This window comes from Camelus dromedarius, chromosome 9, assembly GCF_036321535.1.
Source record: "Camelus dromedarius isolate mCamDro1 chromosome 9, mCamDro1.pat, whole genome shotgun sequence".
Taxonomy (NCBI): domain Eukaryota; kingdom Metazoa; phylum Chordata; class Mammalia; order Artiodactyla; family Camelidae; genus Camelus; species Camelus dromedarius.
This window is the reverse complement of record NC_087444.1, coordinates 35,246,107-35,261,323: the sequence shown is the minus strand read 5'-3', so window position 1 is coordinate 35,261,323 and position 15,217 is coordinate 35,246,107. Positions and strand designations below refer to the sequence as shown.

Sequence of the window (15,217 nt, the reverse complement as noted above, 5' to 3'; positions counted from 1 at the left end):
TGTCAGTTTCATCTTTTGCAAAAATTTTCTCCCATTCCCTAGGTTGTCGTTTTGTTTTATTTATGGTTTCCTTTGCTGTACAAAAGCTTATGAACTTAATTAGGTCCCATTTGTTTATTTTTGCTTTTATTTCTATTTCTTGGGTAGACTGACCTAGGAGAACATTACTGAGATTTATGTCAGAGAATGTTTTGCCTATGTTTCCTTCTAGGAGGTTTATTGTATCTTGTCTTATGTTTAAATCTTTGAGTTTATTTCTGTGTATGGTGTGAGGGAGTATTCTAACTTCTTTGATTTACATGCTGCTGTCCAGTTTTCCCAACACCATTTGCTGAAGAGACTATTTTTATTCCATTGTACATTCTTGCTTCCTTCATCAAAGATTAACTGACCAAAAGTTTGTGGGTTCATTTCTGGGCTCTGTTCTGTTCCATTGATCCATATGTCTGTTTTTGTACCAGTACCATGCTGTTTTGATTACTGTAGCTCTGTAGTATTGTCTGAAGTCTGGGAGGGTTATTCCTCCAGCCTCATTCTTTTTCTTCAGTAATGCTTTGGCAATTCTGGGTCTTTTGTGATTCCATATAAATTTTATTATGATTTGTTCTAGTTCTGTGATATATGTCCTGGGTAATTTGATAGGGATTGCATTAAATCTTGGGCAGTATGACCACTCTAACAATATTGATTCTTCCAACCCAGGAGCATGGGATATCTTTCCATTTTTAAAGTCTTCTTTAATTTCCTTGATTAATGTTTTGTAGCTCTCCATGTATAATTCTTTCACCTCCTTGGTTAGATTTATCCCTAGGTATTTTATTACTTTGGGTGCTATTTTAAAAAGGATTTTTTTTTTTACCTTATTTTCCTGTTGATTCATTGTTAGTGTAAAGAAATGCAACTAATTTTTGTACATTAATCTTGTATCCTGCTCCCTTGCTGAATTCTTTTATTAGTTCTAGTAGTTTTTTGTGTGGAACTTTTAGGGTTTTCTGTATATAGTATCATAATCGTCTGCATATAGTGGCAATTTTACCTCTTCTTTTCCAGTTTGGATCCCTTTTATTTCTTTTTCTTGCCTGATTGCTGTGACTAGGACTTCTAAGACTATGTTGAATAGAAGTGGTGAGAGTGGACAGCGTTGTCTTGTCCCAGATTTTAGTGAGAAGGTTTTCAGTTTTTCACCATTGAGTACTATGCTGGCTGTAGGTTTGTCATAAATAGCTTTTATTATGTTCAGATATGTTCCCTCTATACCTACTTTGGTGAAAGTTTTTATCATAAATGGGTGTTGAATTTTATCAAATGCTTTTTCTGCATGTATTGAGATGATCATGTGGTTTTTGTCCTTTCTCTTGTTGATGTGGTGTATTACATTGATTGATTTGCGTATGTTGAACCATCCTTGTGTTCCTGGGATGAACCCCACTTGATCATGGTGTGATTTCTATATCCTTTTGACATGCCTCCCATAATTCTTTTAGTACTTCCTTTCTTTTAGGAAAACAATGTATTTCAGGTTCATCTTGTATTTTCCCTGTCTGAGTCCTGATAACAGTTTTTCCTCACAGAAGCCCTAGCTGCTTTTGGTAGAAAAGAATTTAGAAATCAAGATCTGGATACTAGATGTGCTCATTTTGCATGAGTATGACTTTGGGGTCCTGCTGCTCACAGGACCCTTCAAAAGACAGCTAGGGAATATATGTATGCTTATACACATATTCTTGTGCATACATGCATTTATGTCTTTATTTTATTCTTTCTCTCATGAGTTCATGCTGATACCTCCAGTTGCAACTCAGTACCATAGAATTCCTTCTTGTTTTTCTCCCTTTTTATGTTTGTAACTTCTTTGATACTAAGAAACTTTATTCCCTTTAATTTTAATATATTTACTTATTTGAACTATCTCCCTCTGTGTAATTTAAGTTTCTTTTGCCATTGCTTCCCCCTTTCCTACATATTTATAGTCTTATTATCCAACCTGGACTCCCATGTCTTGCCTGCAGGCTGTGGCTGCTGTCTTCCTACATGAATGTTCTCTTCAACCCATGTATGGTATGACACCCAGAGTTGCCTTCCTGCTTATCTATGGACACCCTCCTCACCCTGGTCAGGTTCTGACTCCCCACATTGGGCAGATATCATCCTATAGCCCTCACCTTCTAGGATTTTGATACTCTACCTAAAGTTATCCTTTGCTCCTGCTCCCTTGACCCCTGTGGATGTCTTGCTTACCCTACTTGAACTCCAAGATCTTATGTTGGGCTGCCCACCCATGGGAATGTCCTCTTCATCCTGCTCAGGCTTGAAGACCTCACATAAATGCCTTCCTCACCCTACTTGGATTTCTAATCCCCGTGCTGGACTTCCTACTCCTCCATATGGGCACACTCTACCTCCTGCTTAACCTTTGATATCCAGCCATGGGTAGCCCTGCTATGTTGAGATCCTTCTTAACTGCTTGGATTCTAACACCCTATGCTGGATGCCCTTGCACAGATACCCTTCACATCCTGCTTCTCTGTGCTGGCTATCCTCCATCACCTTCTCACTGACTTTGGCTGCGATACCCTGTGCCATCCCCTTGAGGATAAACTCACCATGCTCTGGCTCTGACACCCAATGCGAGGCTCTCCCCACTCCCTCCTATGGATACTATCCTCATTGTGCTTAGGCTCCTCATCCCAGGAGACTCACTTTGCTTGAGCTCCAGTCCCCCATAGTAGGCTGTCCCTCTGTGCGTTAGGCTTCCTTCTTATAAGGATGCTCTTGTCATCTCACTTTCTTGGGCTCCATCCCAAGCTGGGTCATCCTTCCATTTCCCCCTGCCACCAAGATATATTCTTCATCCTGCTTGGGCTCTGACATCACACGCTAAGCTGCAGATACCTTATTTGCATTTCTTGGACTCTGCACCTGTTTGTCTCTTCTCTCTCTCTCTTCCTCCCCATTATTGCTTTCCTCACCCTGCGTGGGCTCTCAAACTCCTTGCCAGGCCTCCCCTCACCATCATCCCCCAGTCATGGATTCCGTATTCACTCCACTGGGCTTCTGACACCCAGGTCTGTGTCCTCCTCACTCCTCTTGGACTCTGTATGAACTCTACAGTTCTTAAAGCTCTATTGAAAAGTATTCTTGTAAGATCTTTGAAAATTATAAATAAGCCATAAATGTTTTACTCAATAGTTTTATGTCATGGATAGGACTTTGAAAGTCTTGTTCTTTCTAGAATAGACTTAAGTAATTTCTTTAGAAAATTGTATAAATAAATTAAGAAAGTATATAACCAAAATGGTTAGTTGACTAGTATACTCCATTCTTTATTTCATTATTGTTAAGAGGTTATTTCAAAAATAATTGGTGGGTTTAAAGTGAAAAGTAATACCTGTTAGAAAAAATACATGATGTACTATATTAAAATGATTGTGGAACTCATTATTTTTCTTATTCCCCAGTTGTAATCTATGCTGCTGTATATTATTTAAAATTACCATAGAACACTAGTGTGAGGAAAATACAATCATGAAGAAGGGATATGATTACATAAATAAGTAATTGCAAGCTAGTAAGTTGATTTAAACTTAAATGAGAAAAATTTGTTAAAATAGAACATCACCTACCAGTTATTCTTGGACTTAATACTCTTTTAGAAACCAAATATCCAGTAGACCTGCAGCCAGTACATTTTTCCAGTGAAGATGCCAAGTATGATGACTGTCAAGCCTGAAGTGTTTTTAACAGGATGAATGCCGTCTCTTTTCAATGCCGAACTCTGTTGGCACAGTGGAGGTGCCAGGCATTTTGTTTTAGAATGTCTGACGTGAAACCAGAGCCTTGGGATTCATAAGCTTATTGAGATAGTTAATGGAGACATGGAAGAGTAAAGCAATTAGTTTCAAAACCGTTTGCAAGAAATTTTTGAAAGTCTTTTAACTCTTTTGGGTGTTAAAACAGCTCTGTATATAGAGTTTAAAAAGAAAAGCCCATTTTAAAAACAAGACAGAGCGGGGGGGATATACTTCAGTGGTAGAGTGCATGCCTAGCATGCATGAGGTCCTGGGTTCTATCCCCAGTACATCCATTTAAAAACAAACAAACAAACAGACCAACCTAATTGCCTCCCCCCAAAAATAATAATTTAAAAAATAAGTAAAAACAAGATAGAAACATTTATAAATATGTTTTCCAGTATTATAGTGCTTGCATCTGATATCAGGGAGCATTCATTATTTGAATAATATCTACTGAGTATTAACTCACTTTTAGTTTTTTAAAGCATTCTCGCTACAAAGTATCATCGATTATACATATATTTTATACATATTTAGCTGCTTGCTTGACAATTGAATGGAAAAGTGTTACTTACAGAGCTTTCCCCCCACTTTTTTTGTTCATCTCTGCATGAAATTAAGTCTATAGTATTAGTTGTGTACAACTTTTATTTATTCTGTTACCTAAAAGTTAACGAGAGTCTTCAGAAAAGTGATAAAGTAGATGGGCTCTGACAATTTTGATTGTTTTCTTTCTGACCCTAAAGTAATTGAACACTGAATGCTAGCTATCAGGTCCACAAAAGAAGATGGGGGTAAAAATTCCATAAAAAAGAATAATGATTTAAGAGTTCTTCCCTCTGCCACCCTCCACAGAGTTCTTTTTAACAGATCATCTTATTTAATCCTTACAGCAACTTGGTGAGGCTATGCAGTATGCTCAGCCTTAGTATTTATTGTATTTTTGATTTGATTTGATTATATATTTTATTAAAAATATTCATGAGCCCAACTTATTTCTGCTACTCCTTTGTCCTGTATCCTTGTCTTGTCATCAAAGGAAACCACTATCCTAAACTTAATATTTATCATTTCCTTCTTTTATCACATGTATTTTTCACTTGCTAGTATTATACAAGTTTCATATTCTTTGTTGGTCAAACCTACCTCACATTATTGTTTTGAAGTTAAGTGAGAATATGTGTATAATGAACTTTGCACAGTACCTGCCCCTGTCCTCAAGTGCTCAATAATTGGTAGCTATAATTGTATTATTAATGTTATTTTCCAAAGAGAGAAGAATTAGAAAATCATGCTTTTTTCCTCAGATGTTTTCTTTGTTTTATTTCCATGGACTCTTCTGGTGGAAAGGGAGGAGAGGAGTATGGGGATTCGAAATCTTTTCATCTTTTCCTGGAGCTGAGCAACATGCAGAATCAAACAGTAGAGAATGGAATTTGGTTGATCAGCAGTTAGGGAACAGTTCCCAACTGAGGAGGAAAAAAAAAAGCTGCATTATTAAGCTACCAATTTTTCCTTCTCTTTCAATGCCTTGTGCCCTCAGGATAGGGTGTCTTTCTATCTTGAGTTTGTGTGTGGCGAAATTCCCACCCCTTCATAGCCAGTGTTGAAGACTGAAAGACCAAATTGACCCAGAAATAATCAGTGACATAAATGGATCAAGTAGAGTTTACTGAATGGCCAAAAAACAAGCCAGCCAGTTGGCCCATTTTTACATTGTTCACCTTCCCACCCAACGTTGGGAAGCGTTAGTTTGCTTTCAGTATGTGAAAATGATTTCATTCCTCCATTTCTGTCTTTCCCCCAGTCACCCTAGACTCTGTACTGTTGCACCAACATAAAACAAATTCTTCATCTTCTGAGCTTATTCCCTTTTCTGCCTAATTTTTTTCATATACTTCTGTTAATAATTTATGTTATTGTATGTTAACATTATTATTATTGTACTTGACCTAAGTCTACTACATGGTTACTTAAGCAGTACACTTATATTGGAATTTTGGTCAACTTAAAATTCATAATGAATCATTAAATGAGTTGACTAAATATATTATTGCATGAATTAATTAGCCACATTAATAGAATATATATATGACAGCAGTCACCCTGATTCTGGCAGGCCAAGGAAATCATTCTTTAGAAAACAAAAGTAAAATAATTTCTAGATTTAAAAAAGAGAGAGAATGAGAAAGAGTGTGAGTGTATTTAAGTACATTGCAAAAGAGCAGTTTTTACAAGCTGGCACATTGATCCTTATTAAATTTCACTTTATTCCTTTGGGCAGATACTCCAGCCTTCCATGATCTGTGATGAATTATGACATATGATATATCTCTCTTAAACCTATGTCATTTGCAAATTCCGTATATTTGTTCAAGTTGTCGATGTAGTAACCACCTCCCTCATACATTTTGGGGTGCTGGTGCTTAGAGTCATCTGTTTTATTAAGTTGTCATTTCTTCATAAGAACTTGTTAAGGTTTTCATCAGATATTTTACTGGATGTAGGATAATGATACCTGTGACATTTTCCTGATCCTCTGGTAGAAGAGCCTTCAAAAGCAAATTAGATTGGTTTGCAGCTTAGCCTTCATATTTTCACTTTTCACAAATAGAAGCTATGTGAAGAGATATTTTTGTCCACGGAGTTTATTAGGAACATTGAGAGACCTAGCTCACTCCTGTGCAATTCTCACTTGTCCTTGTTCTGTTCCTCTTTCTCTCTTTTTAAAAACAGCTCTATCTATGTATAATTTACTTACCATAAAATTCACCCATTTAGAGTGCACAAATTCAAAGGTGGTTAGTATATTTATAGAGCTTTGTAACCATTGCCATAATCTATTTTGGAATTTTTATCACCTCCAACAGAAACCTTTTAAACATTCTCTCTCTTAAAAAAAAAAAAAGTCTAGTAGAGTTTATACCTTGTTTTCTAAGGAAGTCTTTCCTCAGGAAACTGCCTTTCCTCTGTGGATTTCTCATTTTCTTTCTTCATATTCTGTGTTTCTAAATCTAGAATTTCATTCTCCCCTCATCTAACTGATTTAAAAGATAACACAAGAAAAATAGATATGGTGGCTTACCATGAGGTAGGATTCTTTGTTGTTTTATGGATTTAAAGTACCTATGCTTTTGTTCTGGAGTTCTTTCATTGGCTAGTGGAGGATGTAAAGGTATTTAATTTGGATTAAATTTAGGACTAAATGACAGTAGTATTGATAGCATAATTTGTATTCTTTTAATGTTTTATGAGAGTAAGACCAGTATATGTGCTTGAGTTGTACAGTTATATCTTGGAGAGAATCTCTTTGAGATAATGGGGTACAAAAAGAGTTTCAGTGAGGTTTTAAGTCTGAGAGAGGTTGTTTAAAGTAGCAGAGCCAACCCAGTTCTGTATGAAATCAGAGCCTGTGATGGTAAGGACTGTATTAACTGCTGCTTTCCTTGGATAGAAAGGATAAAACTTCTGACTTCTCTAATTTCCAAATACTTGAGTCAGTTAATCAGAAAATACCTTTGATAAAGGAATGAATCCATGCTTCCTACATTTTCCACTTGACTATCTTGTTACTTTGGTTTGGAGGTAGGCTGTAGTGGGTAGGGGGTAAGATATAATAAGTTCTTTATTTAGGTACACTCCAATGTATTTTTATTAACATTGCTTTTATACCTCTGATGTAGACCCAACTTTATTTCGTTCTTTGGGAAAGGTAGTATTTCAGTCTACAAGGGTTTGTTTTGTTTTGATTTATTTAATTTAATAATTAGGGAAGTGGAGAAGTAGTCCCAACTGGTGTGGGTCTAGTGATTGAGCTCTTACTAGGTTAAGTATTTTTCCTCTTGATGTAAATGCATTTTGGTAGATCCTTTCTCTTTTTATCTAAGCCAGTTTTTATTTTCAGATTTCCTTTTTGTTTGTTTGGACCACCCCCCCTTAAAAAAAGGACTTGAATATGCTTATTTTTTGTGTATAAGGATTTCTTGTTTTCAATATGGATTGAGAAAAATAATTTTATTAAAATCAATATTTGATGATATATTGAAAAGTTAAAAAATTTTGATGATATTGCATTTCTGTTTTAATTAGGTTTTCTCTCCTTTGCCTTATAATTAAAAGATGGAAGTAATTTACTTAAGGCTTTAAGCAATATTTTAACAAGCTAAAAAATTTCAGTCAGGGCATATTCAGACAGATGTAAAATTTGCTTAATGCTTTGAAGATTAAAATTTCAAGTGTTAGATAATAGAGTATTTCAAAAGAAAATTTTAGTCGATTCTTTACTATGAATGAAGATTATTTAATACTACAACTTCTAAGTTTAGCTTTCCTTCATGAAGTTCTTTTTTATCCATATCTACATTGAACTCAGGATACATACTTTAATGATTAACTGGGAGGATCCAAGTATATTTATGAATTCAGTTATTGGTTAACTAAAATTATTGTTTGTTACCAAGGATAAAATGTCTTATAGTGCCACCTTTGTTTTTAAAATCACTTATTAATGCAAATAATTAATTATCTTATTTAATTTTTAGAATATTGGGTTTCTTGGAATACTGGACAAGTCCATTAAACTCTGTGCCTCAGTTCTTTAAAAAGTAACCATATTATTTAAATTGGTCTTTTGAAGATTTTCCCAACATTGATTCTTCTACCTTTAGAGGATATCTTAAGAATTATTTCTGTCTAAATACCATATAATAATAACTATAATAAGAATTATTTCTGTCTAAATACCATATAATAATAACTATAAAAGAATTTTAAATAGTTTATATACATTTGATTTTATGGACAATTAGAATATTATAAATATACTTAAAAGATACAGTATTCTCTAATCTGGGATACAAAAGTAATCATAGTCTAATATAGGTATTTGTGCTTTCTGTGATTTAAGAGTATCCTATACTTGTGCCTTTCTAGAGTTGGAGATACCTCAGAGTAAGAAGTGTTTTCTTGTGTCATGACATTCTTCTTTTTAGCTTCTTTAGGAGGGTAATATGTAATATGCATTATGATAGTGAATTAAAATATTTGCTAAAAGATGCTGCGTAAAAGCAGTTGTGGACTAATGGTCTAATTGGAGAAGCCAATTTAAAGCTGATAAACACAAGTACATGTTCTCTTATATGTAAAGGATAGTAAGTTACACTCTTACTTTTACAAAGGGTATATTGGACCATTTTGGGTTATTTGACATCTCTTCTGTCTAGTTTTATCCAGTTTTAAAATTTAACAACTTTTTCTGTAGACCATCTTAAACAGGGATGAAGCCAAGAAAAAAGCAGGGGATAGAATGAATGGAAAATTCATTCTTCTGTTCAATAAAATTATTTAATAAAGGAAAAATATTTGCTAATAATTGTTTACAACAGTAATTATATGAAGTGTGTATGTGTGAATAATATAGTTCTCCTTGTGAGTGAAAAGACGTTAATTTTGTGCTCATATATTAGGTTATTGACTTACATGCTTTTAAAAAAATGTTTTCCTTCCCTCCCAACAGAATCTGTCTATGATCTTCTCCCAAAGGAGTTACAGTTACCTCCATCTAGAGAAACATCTGTAGCATCAATGAGTCAGACAAGCGGTGGTGAGGCAGGCTCGCCTCCTCCAGCTGTAGTTGCTGCTGGTATGCATTTCATTTTACTTTTTAAAGAAAACTAAATTATTATCTGGCCAATGTGAACAGTGCTGGCAAAGTTCATATCAAAGAGTATAATTTGAGGGCTTGTTTTCGGAGATTTTTTAAGTATATACTTTTAACATTAAAAATTTCAATATAATGTTCTTGATAAAATTATTATTCCTTGCAATTTCACATTGGCAAATCTATTAGTACTGTCTCCTAGAATGCACCTGTCTTCAACTATGTGGAGAAGGTTAAAGCTCTTTTGTTGCCTGCACATAAGAAGGTTAAATACCAATCTATGGATAGAAAATTATATTTGAGCCTCTGTTTAACAATTTTTTTAAAAAATTTGCTCAAAGGGGAAAACATTTTGTATAATCTGAAAAAGACTCAAGCACTCAAGTGTCTTTTCTGTTTGTAACGTGTTTCTATAACCTTTTCCCTACATTTAAGAACATACATGACTTTAGACATTTTAAATTCGATTGAAAGTAATAGAAGATTTGAATGTAATATTTATATAAAGACTTTTTTTTCATCAGTGAAAAAGTATTCAAAGTAATGTTTGAAATTTATCAAATTTATTTGTACTCTGCTCTCAAATCATATACTTTATAATTATATAAAATTTGTTCAAATTTTGGATGAATTAAACTAAAAGATTGATGGACAAGTGAATGGAAAAAAGTCTTGATTAGTGATCAGTTACTAAGAATGCTTTCAGTAATAATGTTAGAGTGCCCAACTGTAATTCTTTTTTGGGGGAGGGGCGTTTATAGACTACCTAAGTGTGTTTAATTTTTTTTTTTAAGTTTTAAAATTATGTATATACTCTGAAGTTTTATCTTCCCTACTAATTTGAGGTTTCTTGTTTAATATGATACCTCATTTTAAATGGTACTTAAACTCCATCAGAGAATTGTTTTCAGTACAGTGTTTCAAAAAGAACAGCGAAGTAGAAAGTTACGATTTAAATGAGGATTTTGGTGCTATAATAGAACTTCGGGTATTTTTCTCATTTGCGTTAACCTATGTACCATTAACCTGTGTACCAATCTTTCCCCTGAGCTGTATAGTGCAGTATGCAGCCTTCCTGGTTGAGGGCAGGAAAACTTTAAACATTGCAAGGAAACTTACCAGCCCTGCTCACTTTCATGTGTTGCCAGACATTTGCTAACAGATTCTGTGGATTTAACTGTGAATTTTTTAGTAATCAAATTATTAAGATGACCTGGTCTCACGTTATAATTCACTGGGTTCTGAAGTGTCCCTAAACATTTTTTCTGGAATTAAAAATTTTAATCGTTTAAAAATTATATCAGATAACAAAATATGAAAAAAGATTGTTTAATGAATTATTTCACTTTAAATCCACAGGTAGAAATTGACTAACTGATTTCTTTTGTATCTTTTGAGATTGGTTTTTAAAGACATGTTGAATCTGTATAGAACTAAAAGTCTGTTTCTTCGGTGCTTTTTAACGTCTGTTGACAGTAGATCCAGTTCCTTTTAAAAGCTGAAAAACTGTTAGCTAGGCTTGGAAAAAGAACAACACTTCCTTTAAAATAATATCAAACTCAATTTTAGAAGTTTTTATATATAAATATTGAAAGTTCTTAAATTTGAGTCACTAATGGAATGTTGATCCTCCCTCCCTCCCTTCATAATTCTTTCCAGATAAATTAGGTTGAAAACTTTGAGTTAAAAAATCATGGCAATAAAAAAATTAACCAAAGGAAGTATTCTGAAGTAATAATAAACTCTTATTAGATAGAGAAGTTATTGACATTTAAAGATGATGAGAATAAGGAGGTGACCTTGGCAGTTTTCTTATATTCACATATGGAAAGTTTCTGTGATCTAAAACCACAAGTCATTTTTTTTTTTTTTTGACTTGTTTACTTCTAGTAACCAACATAGTCTTATTCTTATTCTAGGATTCTAATGTATTATTAGTAGAATTGAATCTTTGTTGTATAACATTATAGGTAAGAGAGTTTAAATTGCAGAGTGATTATTGTAGGGTGAACAGTTAGTGTATCATTGAGTTCCTTTTTTAATATGATATGTTAATATCCTTAGTGACATAAATGTCAAAGAGAGATTTGGAGTAAATTACCAGTTACTCAGTGTTTCCTGGCCAAAAGACAAGATGTCTAGGGAAAGACAAATTAATTTAGACTTCTGTGAGTTTTTTTTTAATCTATAGCTTTTACTGTTTAAATATGAAATGCATAAAAATGATGACTCTTGATGTAGTTAATTCTTCAGAGTTTTGAAGGAGCCGGATTGGCTGCTATCAGGTATGAGGGCCTGGTGGGAACAGACTTCTAGTTCTGCCATAAAGGTTTGTGTTTCACAAGTTCTAAATCAATTTACATTTTAAAATTTGGAGGCTGGATATATAGGTGTTCATGTACATTTTAAATCAAGTTCATGTAAATTTTAAATGTAAAAATGTATTTCTCAGATTCGCCAATCTAGATTTTTTTCCCTTTACATGTTACTGAGGGAATGAGTAAACATGATGCTGCTAATCCACAATCCAGAATATTGGATAAAAGAGTGTCTCTTAAACCTTTTTCTGCCTCTGCAGTAGTCACACTTTTACATACTCCCATTAACAACATATTTTTATCTGGTAAGACCCAGGGTTGAGAGTGGGGCAAAGAGGGCTTAACTCTTCCCCTCTCCATGGGGACAAATGTCAAAATCTGGGAGGTGTAGTTGAAGATCAACAGTTTGAAATTTGTACTCTTCTCCTCCTTTTAAAGACATCATTTTTTGTTCCACTGGTAAGGTACTTAAGAGTTTGAGGTTCAATATGTGAATGAATAAAGGTTTTATAATACAGAGTTTCTGAAGAATATTGTAGGTTCTTAGTCATTAAGACAGAAGCCATTTTCCTAACACAAAGTTATCCAGTTGAGTTGATGGTATTTTTTGGCAGAATAAGAAGTTGATCAATAAGAAATGCAAACTGTTAAAGTATTCTTTTTATTTGGGTTTTTTCCCCCAATCCTGTAGTATAGGTTATAAAGAAATAAAATGTAAGTATTATTACAGAGAACTAAAACAACTAGACCTGAAGTTTGAGTTTTTGAAATGGCAGGTATTTTTCTTAAATAACAGCTTTATTGAGATATAATTCACATACCAATCAAATATTTTTAAAAATCTACTTATATGTTTACAGTTTTTATCCTTAGATTATTTTTCCAAATAGGAAATCTTTCACAGACGTGAACAGTAAACTTTAATCTTCATTTTAAGAAATCAAATTATTTTCTTGTTCTATCCTAAATTCTATTTGTTTGCCCTTACTTTGTGTTACAGCATTATGTTTATTAGTTTATATCAAAATATAATTTTGATAAGGTAACTGTTTCAGGTTTCTTTAAAAATTTTTATTCTAATTCTTGAGATACACAGTGAGTTAATCACACTATAGATTTTATAATTCAACCAGAGAATTTTAGGAATAACTAGTTCATAATTCTTCTATTGTTTGTTTTCGTAAAATTGTTATTTTGCTTTCAATAGATATATATTAGTCCTTTTTTTAGAAATGGCATAACATAGTCTTGGTACACTAATACTTTGTAGCAATTTTTAACATGTATATGTATGCACAGTAATAAATCGCATACAGTAGAAATCTCGACTAGTTGGATCACTGGAGGTTTTTAAAGGCTGTAATTTAAGTTAATAGCTTTTATGAAGTATTCCATGTAACAAACTGTTCTGTTGAAAGAGACTTCTTAAATAGTGCTTTGAGTTTTATGCCACAGCAAATACCTAACAAGTATTTCCTATACTGAAAGAACTTAACTTAGTGCTGTTTACACTACAGAAGACACTAAAGAACTGAATAATGTCCTATAATCAAATAACAGTTATGCTTTAATTCACTTCAGGCATCTTAATCACCTAAAGTAAAATCCTAAGAATTTCTAAACTATCCATAACAACAAAACTGTATACAAATTGAGTTGAAGAAAATATAAACTATCATTTTTGAGTTCCTACTGGGTAATAGGAATTGTACCAAACAATTTGCATGTCCTATCTCAGTCCTTCCAGGCACAGGATACTTCTCTTGCTTCCCACTAAGGTCTAAGTTCTTTTCTCCTTGCCTTTGTACTTTAGGGAATTTAGCATTGTGAGCTATCACTTCAATTAGGTAAACACAAGATATTGGGCTAGGCAGTGTGTAGGATATTGAGTTGAAAAAGCTCTACTCCTTTTCTTCTGCAGATTTCTGGATCTGCAAAATGGGAATATGATTTCTAGAAGAATATTAATTTTTAATAAAAGTGATTCACAGGAACAGAATACATAGGCCATTGAATTTATTGTAACTTATTTACTAGTGTTAGTAAATATTTACAGTTATGTAATTTGTATTTTCTTGAGTTGACTAAATTTAAGGAGTGACTTTGCCTTTGCTCTCTATCTAGTTTAATGTATTTCAGAATTTTGCCCATTTATGTAGTATACTATTCCTAAGGTTAAGCCCAAAGCCCATTAACCTGAAAAGTAATTCACCTACGTAACCTGTGTATTGATGATGTGGCTAAAATGTGAATTGATCTTGGTTATTCCATATGGCCATTCCTAATTTTCCTCGAAAACCGGACCCCTTCCAGAAGGAAGGCAGATCATAGTTATAAAGAGTTGTTACATATAGTTGTAAATGGGTTTAAAAACTCTATTCCTCATTCTGTCTTTTAAAATTACATAGTAAATCTAAATACATACATTTATACATGTAGAAATATATGTTTATGTATGTATGTATGTATTGATTTATGCTAACATCTGCATTGTTAAAATGAAAAGCGTCAGCATACTTGGACCACAATGGTTAATTCATAAATAACTATCAATTCAAGAGACTATGCATATTATAAATTTTCATTGACAAAAAGTACACATGGCCTATTATTATTGATTTATTCCCTAAATATTTACATTTTTATTGTCTTCTTAATAATTTTAGCAACTTTTATAAATACTGTGATTTATTCATTTTCTGATAGAATAAGCACGTTTTTATATTACCTGAATCTAGAATAGCATTTTAAAACTGCATAGATTCTCAACCATTCACAGACAAAATACATATATCAAATAGACAACAATGTCTTTTTATATGTGTTTTGTAGAATTTCACATTAAGAAATTAATACACAGAACTGGGCTTACTTTTTGTATATTACCATTAAGATTGATAATATCACAAGCAAAAAGTATTGTTATAACTAGTTGTTTTATAACAAGTAGTTGTATAAATAATAGTAATTAAGTTATATAAAAACACTGTAACTGGGGCAGGAGTGAGGGGAATGGATTAGGGTAGGATACAACAAAAGACTTCATCTGCTTCTGTGACATTATTTCTCTTAAAATAAAATCATCCATAGTAAAATGATAGCATTTGTTAAATATGAGCATAGGGTGTACGGGTGTTAGTTTTAAGTATTTCATAATTTAAAAAATACCAGAAATCAAAATGCGCAATGAACCATGCTCTTAGAAAGTTAACAAAAGTGTGGGATATATCAGATACTTGACGAATTTATTTTAAATAAGGGTGCATTAACTTTTCATCGATAAATTCAAGTATATGTCTGTCAGCAGTATTTATTTAACCCACTGCAGTTAAATTCATTCTTCCCTTGTTATCCCTTTATAACAAGGTGTTACTGTCAATTAGATTAAATTGGAAAATGAGTGAGAAAGTACCTCAAAGCACCAGGCCTATATAGCTACAGTCTAG

At 33.1% G+C, this 15,217-nt stretch overlaps 1 protein-coding gene across 10 annotated transcripts in view; it reads left to right on the top strand.

The window, feature by feature from the left end:
- Positions 1–15,217, top strand: part of NFAT5 (nuclear factor of activated T cells 5) — a 114,283-nt gene that overhangs the window by 43,054 nt on the left and 56,012 nt on the right. For 6 of the 10 annotated variants that reach the window (XM_064489017.1, XM_064489018.1, XM_031458172.2 and 3 more), the window contains one exon: positions 9,310–9,435. In XM_064489017.1, coding sequence (XP_064345087.1) covers positions 9,310–9,435 — 126 coding nt within the window. Of the gene's footprint in view, positions 1–9,307; positions 9,436–15,217 lie in introns of those variants that run through there. The other 4 variants (XM_031458178.2, XM_031458175.2, XM_031458173.2 and 1 more) reach the window with 2 other exon arrangements.